The sequence below is a fragment of the Nelumbo nucifera genome, chromosome 1 (genome assembly GCF_055504915.1).
Source record: "Nelumbo nucifera cultivar China Antique chromosome 1, China Antique-T2T, whole genome shotgun sequence".
Classification (NCBI taxonomy): Eukaryota; Viridiplantae; Streptophyta; class Magnoliopsida; order Proteales; family Nelumbonaceae; genus Nelumbo; species Nelumbo nucifera.
The window spans coordinates 106,694,815-106,707,189 of record NC_142649.1 but is presented as its reverse complement, the minus strand read 5'-3'; the positions used below and the strand labels follow the sequence as shown (position 1 = coordinate 106,707,189).

Below are 12,375 nucleotides of genomic sequence, written 5' to 3'. Positions count from 1 at the left end.
GGATCATTGGATACTTGGATAAATGAAATATGAAAATGGAATAAATTAATAAAATATAAAAATTAAATATATTTACAAATTGAAAATACAAAATTACATTGTTAAAAATTAAAAAATAGTAAATAAATTAAATAAAATTACAATAATTTGAAAAAATAAAAATTCTATACAACTAGTCAACTGCATGAATCATGACTTTTATCATCTGCTTCAGGTGAAATATTCGGTATAGTATCATGCCCTCCTTTGTCTTGTAATCTATCTTCTGCATCTAGCTAATCCTTAAAGTAGATGCACATCTCTATACTTTCATCGTTCATGCAGCTTCTCTTGTCGTCTAACACATTGGTACCTGCACCAAAACAAGACCCCGATGGAACTATAGACACTGGAGGGGTTAGTAGATCACGTGCCATGAAGGCGAGAATTGGATAATCTTTTGAATGTTCACTCCACCAGGCTAAAATATCAAAATTACTTATTCCCTCACCTAAACTAAAAAAAATTTACTTGTAAATAAAAATTAAGTTCAGTAAATGAACTTGTTGTAGAAGTAGTAGATTTCTGCTTTTTACTTATTAAATAAAAAAAAATTCTCTTCTACTACTAGGCTCAACATCAGAAGTAGAAGATTATGTACAAATTGTAGGAATATTTCCTACTATTTGAGATTCATATAATATATACATTTCAAATAATAAATTATTAATTTCTTCTTTTTTATTTCCAATTTTAATATTCATATTTTCACAATATGATTTAAGTAAAATATGTAAGCCATCTTTCCTAATCCTAGGGTCTAATATTGTAGCTAAACAATAAAGGGGAGAAATGTTCTCCCAATATTTTTTAAATTTATTTTCCATTATTTCAACAATACATTGAAATTGTGGATTATTTTTATATCTTGCAAAACAATCACTAATTACCATTAATTGATAAGGTAAATTACAACTATTTGGATAAATAAATACCTCATAATTCATTAGTTGCATCATAAAAATGTTTTAAAAAATCTCTTATACAAACTACCATTTCTTAGTCTTCCTCAAATATAATATCATTAGACATTTTTGCATTATAAAAATCAGCAAGAATTTGTTTATGATAAATACAACTTTCTAACATAGCATAGGTAGAATTCCATATATGTTTTACATCTAATATAAAATGTTTATATTTTAAACCATAATTTGAGATAAATATTTAAAATCTAGTTTCCTTGCTCCTAAACTTTTAATATATATAATACAATTTCTAATTTTAGAAATATGAGTAGAAATAATATTCAAAGCATTTTGAATACATAAATTTAAGATGTGACATGCACATCTGATATGAAATAATTTACAATTTAAACATGATTTTAATTGAGATTTTAAAATATTTATTGCAGAATCACTATTGTTGGCATTATTAAAACTAATAGCAAATAGAAAATAATTTATTTTCTATTCCATAAGTATGCAAAGTATTTAAAATACTTGAAACAATATCTAGGCAAGTATGTGGCCATTCAAGCCTAGTAAAACTTAAAATTCTTTTATTTAAAAGCCAATTTTCATAAATAAAATGGTTGGTAACACAAATATAATTTATGTTAAATTTAGATGTCCAAACATTAGAAGTAATTGCAACTTTAAAATTAAGATTTGATAACAAAGAAATTAAATTTTCTTTATATGAATAAAAAGTTTTTAAAGCATCCGATATAATAGTATTCCTAGAAACTTTTTTATATTGTGGATTTATAGAATTATGCAACCATCTTTTCAAGCTTAGGATCTTCATTTAATAAAAATGGTTGTTCTGCATGTACAATATACTTTGCTAATTCTTATCTCATTTTTTCTTGTGAATATTTAAATGTACCAAAACTCTCATTCCCAATTTGTGTTTGTGTTGTTTCTCTCGCTTCTTCTTTTTCTTCATTCTCATGTGTGAGCAAATGTCTGTTCAAATTACTCGTACCACCCTTGCTACAATAATTAAAGTATTTTCTACATTTTTAACAAACCGCTCTTTTTCCCTTCCTTTCAATATCATCTACTTTAAAAATTTTCTAAACTGGGCTACTCAACTTAGAAGCCCTCCTTTTTCCCCTAGTATCAGTACTAAGGGTGAAAGTTCCACTTCCATCAATATCAATAACATCAGTGCTAACGCTATCATGATGTGATTGAATATTGTCAACAGTGAACATGTTGGGGAATTGGTTTTCGGAAGAGCCGACCATTTTTTTTTTCATTCTAAAAGGATAAAAATTAATTTAATTGGACTTACCCGGATTGCTAGTTCAGAATCCCAACTTGATTTCAACGGTTAAAGCCTTTCAACGTCCAAGCCTCGCAAATTGAGATACTTGAGCTGGTTAAGCAAGCCTTCTTGTTGAAAGTTGAAACTTCAATAATGTTGAGACTTGAGAATTGGAGAATCAGACAATCAACCAATTAGAATTACTCAGGTTGTAGAGAATTGAGAATGTATGAGTATGAGAGAGAGAAAGAGAGAGAAAATTGTTGAATTGGTGTGATGAGATTGGTGGAGGATAGAGCTATTTATAGGAATTGAACATAATTCAATTTCCTAAAATACCCTAAAAACTAGTTGTTTTTTAGTTGTTGGAAGGGGTATTTTTATCATTGTAAACTTATTTATTACTTTACCAAAAAAGCCTCCCTAAACTAATTGTTATATAATTGTTGGGGGCATTTATGTCATTTTTTTCTCCCCACCATAAGCAAAATACATAAATACCCCCTATATAGCTGTTTATAGCTACTGGGGGGGCCCAACGACTAGTTTTTGGCCGGTTGAGCGTGGCTCGCTACGGGCCCTATGGGCTGTGTCGTGCTGACTCGTGATGCGCCATGCTGGGCTTGGTGTGGACTGTCGTGCTGGACTGAGCTGAGCCGGTCCAATTTCATGCCGTAGGCCGTGGGTGGCCCGACCCAATTTACACCTTTAAGGAATGGCTATTTCCGATCCTGACGTGATCACATTTATGCCCCCACAAACGTACTAGATATACATCTCAGCGTGTATTGAGAATATCTTTGTTATTGATTGATGTTGTCGATACACGGTTGGGATACGCTGTGGGGCGCAGATGTAAATTCGATTCCGACCTACCCCTAGAAATCGGAATCCCATTCCCGCTTCTTAACATAAACAAAAAAATAGCCCTCAAACCCTTCTCAAGTAAGTCACCGTCGATTTTGCTCTCTCTCTTCTCCACTTCTTCAACTTCCTTTCCTTCTCTCTCACACTCTTTTTCCTTCTTCCTCTGTCTTTGTATTGCAGACCAGACCAGACCACGGCGAGGTAAGTTTTCCTTAGTTTTCGTTCTGGCAAAGGTATCTCTTATTTTTACTGCTGCTAGGTTCTTTTATCCTAAGTTGATGAAAAAGCCCTGAGATTTGATTTTAACATTGATGATAAATATTAGATTTGGTTGGAATTGAATCAACGTATATAGATTTCTTTTTGTCGGTTGTTGGACTTGAAATCTTCTCCCTTTGTACTTTCTTTCCGAAAGAGGAGTGTTATTAGTTCGAAGTTGAAGAAGCTCCACCATTGATGAACAGTTTTTAGAGTTTCATGTGAAACAAAAGTCAGAAATGGTACAACTGGAAGGAGATTGGTAGTTTGTTAGATTTTGGTGGAGACTGACAGTTTGTTAGTTATTGGGTAGATTACCATACCCCCAGATATTTTATTATTCAATTACTTTATCTATTATAAGGCAAAACAGTAAGTCATTCAATTCAGGTCGACTGTTATCAAATGGCCCCTGAGTAAATGGACTACATTCAAGATAGAAAGACAATCATCCAACTTTCTTTTAGGAAAATATTTTCAAATATTTTTTGACAATTCTAATGAAATATAAGAAAGATGGTAGGAATATTCCATATTGCCCCCTAGTAAAAAAGGGATATTTCACCAAATCTCACTGGTATTGCAAACCACACTGATCAGAACTAAGATCTGCTATTTCTGTATCTCATTTCCTTGCATGAGAAGTTGGTAGGAGAAAGATACCCCATTGGAGCTCGTAGGTACAAGCTTAGTACTGTTTTCCTGTATTCTTGTTTGGGTATTTTCCCTTGCTTAGTAAGCATTGACATTTACATAGCTTATTCTTTGAAGCACACTAGTATCATGTTCATCTTTCAATAGAATCTAGTTCTTGAGTAAAATATTTAAAAAAGTAAATGATCCAAGAAAAGACCAACCCAGTTCTTGCTTTGTAAGCTTTTGATCTTTAATAAAATATAGTTCTTGACTAAAATATAAAAAAAAGTGAATGATCTAAGAAAAGACCAACCTGAAATAATGAAACTGCCAGCTCCTTTTTGCCTTTTGAGAATTCAGTTTTCAATACACAATGACCTAAAGAATTTTGCCACATCAAGCATCTTCCACTGTATTTGCTCAAGTAGAATTCCTTGAAAATGTCCTGTCTCACCATGAAAGATAAAAGAGATGGTGGGTAAACACAAAGTAGCTTAATTGCTAAGGTATAACTCCTAAACCATTTTTCACCAACCTGGTATACCTTCAGTTCATGTGGAAGCCGTACATCCATCGGTGGATATGTTGGCCAGTACCTGTACACAGTTACCAGACCAAAATTACAAGTTTTTTGGAAATTGAACTTGTGTAGCAGTGTTAACTTGTGCTCTTAATGTATTATACCAAGTTTACAAATACTAAATTGGAGAAAGTAAGACCTACCCAGTTGTTAAGACATGAACACTCATTTCGATACCCGAAGGGAGTGTTGTCCTAGCTTGGGATGACTGCTTGAATGATTCATTTATCTCTTTTGATAATTCAATATCCTGCAAATGCATAGGACCATATTATATACAATGGGAATTCATACAGATGATACAGAACTAGCTGTAAAATACCATTAAGATCAAACAAGAACACTTGTCATCATCAATTAATTACATCATGGAACTGATGGCAGAATCTAAGGAAATTACCTAAAAGGTTATTTTGGAAAAATACATTTCTTATAGGGTTAAGCCCTCTCAATTTTTTTCCACCAAGGGATAAATAGTTCTGAATCATTGATTTACTGTTCAATGATGCTTCTATGTGTTGGACTTAGCACAAACATTGATAACATTATTCCAAACCCAAGACCAAAGAAATTATGATAGTAAATTCTGTAAAGAAGCCAAGCTTCATGAATTTCCATCTTTATGCATAAATAAAACAGTTGTGAATAGAAATAGAGTGGACCATTTCTATTTGGGTCCAATTGGAGTAGGTAACTCAATAAGAGTAGAACTTATGGTTGCAATTTATGGGGCACAAACAGCTATGGGGATGAGAGTAGAGAAATTAATCTTTGAGGGTGATTCAAAGGTGGTGATAAGTTGGTTGCTGAATTAGGAGAGAGCTTTCTGGAATATGGATTTCTTAAGAACAAGATCATCATACAGTTTAAGTGGCTGTCAAGAAGTATGAAATTGAAAATAAGATGGGTATAACCATATAGGTTGGTAGGATCTCTGACTCATTGCCGCAGAGACCTGGGATCAAATCCTGCTGCCACCAGGGGGTTAAGGGGATGGGGGACGGGCTACCCCCCATTGTGTAGCCAGTAGCCCCCTGAAGCCAAAAGAAAAAAAGGATGGGTATAGAGGTCTGCACATTCCTTGGCTGATATGTTAGCAAAGCAAGGGGTTAACAGAAATCATGTGTTTTTTTTTTGCATAATTGTAATTTCAGTGATCCTACAATGTAATTGGGGAGAGATAGCAGGGGCTATGCTATCATGGTCTTCTATGTATTTAATTGTAATCATAAAGGGTTCTTTTGCACTTGTACATTGTTGTTTATATCTTTTATTAAAATTCCCTGTTATTCATTAAAAAAAATATTGCAAAATCCTAGGCTATTGTACTATCAGCATAGAAATGCACAAAAACATATATGAGAAATTATGTGCAACTATGGTTATGCTTTCTTGTGTGATCAATTTTCTTTTGTTGTACAAATTTGCTTCTTGTTTTGTCTAATTTCAACTTTTTTCATCTTCCAGTACACTTGTATGCCCTACATGACAATCTCACAAACATGTGCCAGAATCACAGAGAATATTAATCATCACTGATCCAGGTCATTACTTATAAAAAAAGTAAGATATTTTTTGGACTACTCAATGTCTTTTCCCTTTTATCATCTTTCAAATTATTTAAAGGAAAATTTTGCATTTTCTTGATTCTGTTTCTGAGCTTGTTAAGAGAAAAAAGTACAAGTCATTAATGAGTCTTCAATGTGAGTGATTGATTGGGAGCTTAAAGGCAAGGTTCAAAGTATCGATACGATACACCCCGTATCGGGCATATCGTATCGTATCTTTTGAAAACGATACGGTTCGAAACACCTGTTTCCAGGTGTTTTGGACCCCCAATTTTTTTTAATAATAAAAAACAGGTTATAAGCTTTCCAAAAAACCAAACTTTGAAAAAAAAACTAAAAAAAAATAGAGTTTTGGCCATTTCTAAGTGCCAATATGATACGGCCGAAACTCGTATCGTATCGATACTTTGAACCTTGCTTAAAGATCTTACATGCCCATCTCACAGGACATGGGGCTAATTTCTGGAACACACACTTTTCATGTATTTATTCTATGTTAAACATATCATTTTAGAAAATTGATGTGTATAAGTTCGTATCAAAGGTGCTGGCTGGTAAATGGGGCATGCAATGAGGTCTATATCTCCCAAGGTCAAGGGGCTTTTGTTGAAGACAGGCAGATCCTAGCTAGACGGCAGGTTGATTGCAAATGAGTTAACTGACTCTGGGGGTGAGACTGGGGAAATGGGGGTGGTGCACAAGGTGGACATGCCATGGGTAGACATATGATTCCATGACACAGTCAGATGTGTCATATATGTGTGTACTGTGTAGGCTACAAACATAAGTATTTATATTTTCACAAAATTGTTCTTGTTTTCTACTTTTCCCTCTCATTTTTGTTAAGCTGAATTCTACAACAGATGCAGTGCAAAAGATCAACCAATTGAACTATGAAGTTTATTTAGTAATCAACAGTAACATTTTGAATCTGGAAGTGATTGCTTACATTTAATGGGTCCCTACTGTAAAGATCTCTGGACATTACAAAACTCTTCTCCATATGGTTGTCACACAATCTCTTTCAAAAAGAAGATATTAATTGAGTTTCTAAACAATTTTTAAGATATGTTTTTTCCCCTCTAGGATGGCAACTTACCATGAGGACTCATCTCAAATTGATATATCCAAGGAGGTTTGAATTATGACCTGTTTCTCTTTTATATGATGTGTTCTGTTAGAAGAATTGATGTGTTGTAACCTCTGAATGACTTTCTTACAGGAAAAGGATAAGCTTGTTGCAGAAGTAGTCCGCTATATCCTTTTCAAAATTCATCAGACTTCTGGTTGTCCCATCAAAAGGGATGAACTTACTCAATTAGTAACTAAAAACTATCGCCAGAGGGCACTTCCTTCACTTGTTATAAATGAGGCCAGAGAGAAGCTCTCAAGCATTTTTGGTTATGAAATGAAGGAACTTCAACGAGCTCGCCCTTCATCAACAAATCAGGGTCGTTTGTCACAACAGAGTGAGAATCTATCTTCTGTTACAAGAAAATAATCCAATAGAGCATTGTTTTGGTTTCCATCAATAAAAGTGGCTTCTCACTTCTTTTCGAGTGTCACTCAATTTGGCTATATTGCCTAAGCTTCTATTTGGCTCAAACTGCGATGTACCTTGATGTGATTGTTTTGCTGGAAAGAATTTTCTCCACTCCCTGTTTTTAGAAATAATCCAATTGAACATAGTGTGGATGCGACATAATTCAATACAGCATGATGTGGAGGTCACTTGTAAAATTGATGCCTCACTTCCATTGATGTCCTTGATGAGCCAATTCACTTGAAGTGCTCGGTCTGAAAAACTTCACTGAGTGAGGGATTGGGATCCTATAATCCATGTGAACTCTTTAAGCTAAAGGCTATTCAGCTCTAGTTGATGAGGAGCATTTGGTGGTCTGAACAACTAAGCCAATTTTCATGCATTACTTTACCTTATTGAATCTAATATATAGTTTCTATTCAATGGATCCAGGTACTGCTGAAGCCAAATCATATGTTATTTTTAGTCAGCTACCTGCAGATGCATACAGAAATTACATTGAGGATACACAGAATTCACATCTGACTGGTTTTACCTTTGCTGTTGTCAGTATTGTACATCTTGAAGGGGGCAAAATTTCAGAAGGTATTTTTTTTCATATGGATAATTCAGTTAGGCATTGGTCTGCATTTTACAAAGAGTATGTTAAGACAAATGGTGCTAACTTTATTGATAAAAAAAAATGGTGCTAACTTTGCATTGGTACTTGTTTCTTCTAATATCCCACTTTGACATATTCTAGGTCAAAGTTTTGACCTGATTGGAGATACAACCTGTTTATTGGACATTTTTCACCCTCTGCAAATTTACTTTTACTGTCCTAAATTAAGTCGGTATATCACATCAATAAAAAAAGAATGCAGTTTATCAGATCTATTTATTTGTCCTTGACTAGAAATCTTGTGCTTTGTACTTGCAACACCTGCACTTTTCACCTCCATCCTGATACATATATGTATCTACCCAAAGTCCATTTGTTGATTTGATTTTGTCTGGAATTGTGGAGACATTCCAGAGAATCTGTGGCATCATTTGAGGCGCTTAGGATTATTTGAAACTGATGAAAGTCATCCAGTTCTTGGAAATATCAAGCAGGCACTGGAGACACTTGTCCAACAAAGGTTAGAATGGTCTCAGTAGCATCCATTATATATGCATAATGCTTTCATGTTTCTGGAATGTTCTTCTTGTGGACCATAGATTTCTATCTTAGACTCTTTATTCTCTTTTAGGTACTTGCAGAAGAACAAAGTTAATGGGCCAGAAGGCAATACCTTGTTTTATGAACTTGCAGAGAGAGCATTAGATGGCCCAGTTAGCCAGAGAGTGAGAGAACACATATCACAGGTATGCTTAAGATAAGCATCTATAGTTGGCAATTGACGGTTTCAGTTCTGTTTTGTGGTCTGATATGTTTCTTTTGAGGAAATACAAAATCCCTATCTCTTAAAGTTACAAAGCAACAGTCTTATATGAAACTTATTTCAATAAAAGTGGCAGAAATTCCCTTGAAGAGCTGGTGTGGAAAAAGATAAGAAATTTTGCAGGTTCCTAATAAATAGGTCTCTTATCTCTAAAGCTGAAAAGTAGCCTAGTTATATAACTCAAGTGTGCTAGGTTTTTCTGTTTACTTTACCTAGCTTGTATTTCTTTACAGGATGAAAATTCAAGTCATAGCAATCTAGTTGGGTTGAGTATTGGTGTCTAGATCTCCTCAGAAAGACCATTGAAATGGTGGGTTTCATATCCCTGACTAAGGGTGTCAAATGGACTGGATTTGGTCCAATCTGATCCAGTCCAATGTGAGTCCATTACAATGGACCAGGTCCAATCCAATTCAATGAATATTTTGGACCATTTTGGACCGGTCCAATTCAATGTCTGGACCATCCAATCTGTTCAAATTCAACTTAATTTAGATTAGTTCCAACCCAAACCTGGTCCGTTGACATCTATATTCTTATCTTCCATCAATGGACCAGATATTGGCTCAATCCAACCCAATCCAATATAAATTCATTATTGATGGACCAGGTCCAATCCAATCCCATAAATACTTTGGACCATTAATTCTGGACTGGTCCAATTCAATGTCTTATTGGTCCGTCCAATCCATTCAAATTGATTTTGGTTTGGATGGGATCCAACCCAAAACCGATCCATTGACATCCCTATCCCTGACATGCTTTCTGAGAATGACATTTATGGTTATAATCAGTATTTACATGAAAAGTTGGTGTTTCATGGGAATCTAGTTGGGCTGAGTATTGGTGTCTAAATTTCTTCAGTAAGACCAGTTAAATAGTGGGTTTCACCTGGGATTTTTGATGATTCACCTTGGTGGTAATATTGGTTGTTGTTTACACAAGTGGTGAAGGTTCAAATCACATTACATGTATATTATTTAAATTATCAAAAAAAAAGTTAAAACAAGTTGGTCATTTTTGTCCTCTCGTAGTGACATAAATGTGTGCGTTGTGTCTGTGTCTGTGCAAGTGTGCAATTCTAGTAATGAAATTCAACAAGTAGGCTGTTTACTCTTTAGTGATGGTTCCTTTGACCATTTTCTAATTCATGTTTTACATTTGTATAAAATATTCTTGCAAAAAAAAATTTTATTGCAGATTGTGAAGAAAGATGCTGCTTCCACGGAAATTGACTGACATTCCATCTTCGATTCATAGGTTGCAAATTGTTCGGTCATTATCTGAGGTAGATGTTGAAAATACAACTTGGATATTTATCCCTCTTCACTTAATATATTTGTAGAGAGCAATCTGATTACTCACTTTTTAAAGCATCCTCTTGGTCCAGTCCAGCAGTATGTTTAGTAGAAGCAAGCAATGTCATTGTATATAACACTAGAAGACTAGTGTCAAATGTAGATCCTATGGACATGAACACCAAAAGACAAGTGCCAAAATTTTCAACATCCTACTACATTGTAGCTCTTCAACTAGACAAGCAACCAACTGGACCTTCTACCAGAACTCGAATGTATTTATTATACTTGCACGTTTTATCGAGGCCGTGTTGTGTTTTTCAATTGAGAAGAATTCTTGCTGGCTCTATGGGCTGATTTGATGCTACGGAAGATACCGTACGTCCATACCTACTAAAGATGAGGACACTAGAACTAGCGAGTATCTCTTTTTATAAGTGGAACAAATGATATGGAAGAGTAAGATGTATTGTCTATAGATACACTCTACATCAATTGAACATTCACAATTGCATTTACATCGTTGGTATCTCTACTTGGCAAAGCCTCAGCAGTGCACCATCAATGGTTTTCCCGAGTAACCCAGAAAAAGGGTCCAAATGATTTCCAACATATATTGGCTGTCTGTATGTGTGATTTAATATAGTAGTATGAAGAAAATTTTAAAAAGACATTTAGATTACTTGCCTTTTCTTTCCTATGAATTTTATTTAAGAAAATTTCTGATAATTCGCTTTAAATGAGAAATTTTAACAAAATTCAACATCTTTAATCAGTTAATGTATTCATTAAAGGAGATTTAAGCTGGAAATGAACGGCTTGGTTTATGCCATGGAGATTATCCATTTGAGCTTTTACACTCTTTTTCAATCTTCAACCGTGGTTCATTTGACATGATACGACACGCCTTCCTATTGGTGGGATCTTAAGTAATGGGCATGTGATATGGATGTTGTTGAAGGCTTGTAGTGGTGAACCGGGGTGATCTTGATTGCACTAAAATTTTAGCTGTAGTTGTACTGCAACTAAACGTCCATGATTATAAAAATTAAGTTTTTTTTTTAATGAATGATGTTTTATTAAGGAAGAATTATAATATGGATGAATGAAAAATATATTAAACTCATCTCATAATAATTTGTCAATGAATTTTTTGCAAGCTTTCAGTAATAGAGAACTATATGAGATGGGTCTATCATAAATCGGAAGCTCTGGTATTGTTTGATGATATTTTAACTGAAGTTTTAATGTTGTTGATTGTAATGTATCTCTTTATATATTCTATTAAAATTTGATTTATTATGTTGAACCTTGATGTCAACATAGACTAGGAATGTATGATATCTTTCAGCCTAAAGTAGTGTGGGATATAATTTTGCACCCTCGATTCGACCGTGAAAAGCTTGTTTTCTTTGCCACTTCAAGAGAGGATCAGCTAACAAAACATGTGCCAATGGAGAGATGTTATCAATGTGAGCGGCGGAGGCCTGTTGCGATAGGATTGGTAGCGTTTATTGGCAGCGGATCCCTACCAAGCAAAACCATAAGAAATGTCTCTTGTGCATGATGAAAATTGAAACATGTTTGGCAGTAGGCAAAAATTAGAAATTAAAAATGAGACACAAACACCCGCCACATCCTGTGCACAAGATACTGCAGCCTCACATTTGGAACATCTCCCAATGAATTGACAACAAAAAGGACATCAGATGTTTCCGATGTGCGGTTGTGGTCTTGTGGCCAGCAGCATCTTGAGCAACTAGAGCCAGAATCTTTTCGAGTGGAGGCATAATTCCCTGTTGGAATCAAAATCATAGTGAATTGAATGGCACTTCATTTCAGACTGTTAATATTGGTGAATTGATATAATAATATGGGAAAATTCTCAATCAGTACCCTATACTTTGAATTGTCACAGTGACAATTTGGTTCCCAAGCTTTAAAA

General features: G+C 34.5%; 1 protein-coding gene across 12 annotated transcripts; it reads left to right on the top strand.

The window, feature by feature from the left end:
• The first annotated feature begins 3,164 nt into the window (after positions 1-3,164).
• Positions 3,165-10,948, top strand: LOC104606005 (melanoma-associated antigen G1-like protein). 12 transcript variants are annotated; one of them, XM_088891357.1, is made up of 10 exons: positions 3,180-3,201; positions 3,304-3,324; positions 6,065-6,160; positions 6,710-6,803; positions 7,252-7,300; positions 7,388-7,634; positions 8,141-8,293; positions 8,715-8,829; positions 8,941-9,055; positions 10,333-10,948. In XM_088891357.1, the coding sequence occupies exons 5-10, from the start codon at positions 7,253-7,255 to the stop codon at positions 10,369-10,371; spliced, it is 717 nt and encodes a 238-aa protein (XP_088747483.1). In that variant the 5' UTR covers positions 3,180-3,201; positions 3,304-3,324; positions 6,065-6,160; positions 6,710-6,803; position 7,252; the 3' UTR covers positions 10,372-10,948. The 12 variants fall into 12 exon arrangements, with proteins under 12 accessions (XP_010269306.1, XP_088747490.1, XP_088747483.1 ...); XM_010271004.3 differs by lacking the exon at positions 6,710-6,803 and having other exon boundaries at positions 3,165-3,201; XM_088891364.1 differs by lacking the exon at positions 6,710-6,803 and having other exon boundaries at positions 3,168-3,201; positions 8,724-8,829.
• The last annotated feature ends 1,427 nt before the right edge of the window (positions 10,949-12,375 follow it).

Excerpts from the sequence above, each read along its gene's own strand:
- LOC104606005 (XM_010271004.3), top strand. The coding sequence starts at position 7,253 with ATGGCAACTTACCATGAGGACTCATCTCAAATTGATATATCCAAGGAG. Across the intron at positions 8,294-8,714 it reads AGGGGGCAAAATTTCAGAAG|ACATTCCAGAGAATCTGTGG; the intron begins GTATTTTTTTTC and ends GGAATTGTGGAG. Across the intron at positions 8,830-8,940 it reads GAGACACTTGTCCAACAAAG|GTACTTGCAGAAGAACAAAG; the intron begins GTTAGAATGGTC and ends ATTCTCTTTTAG.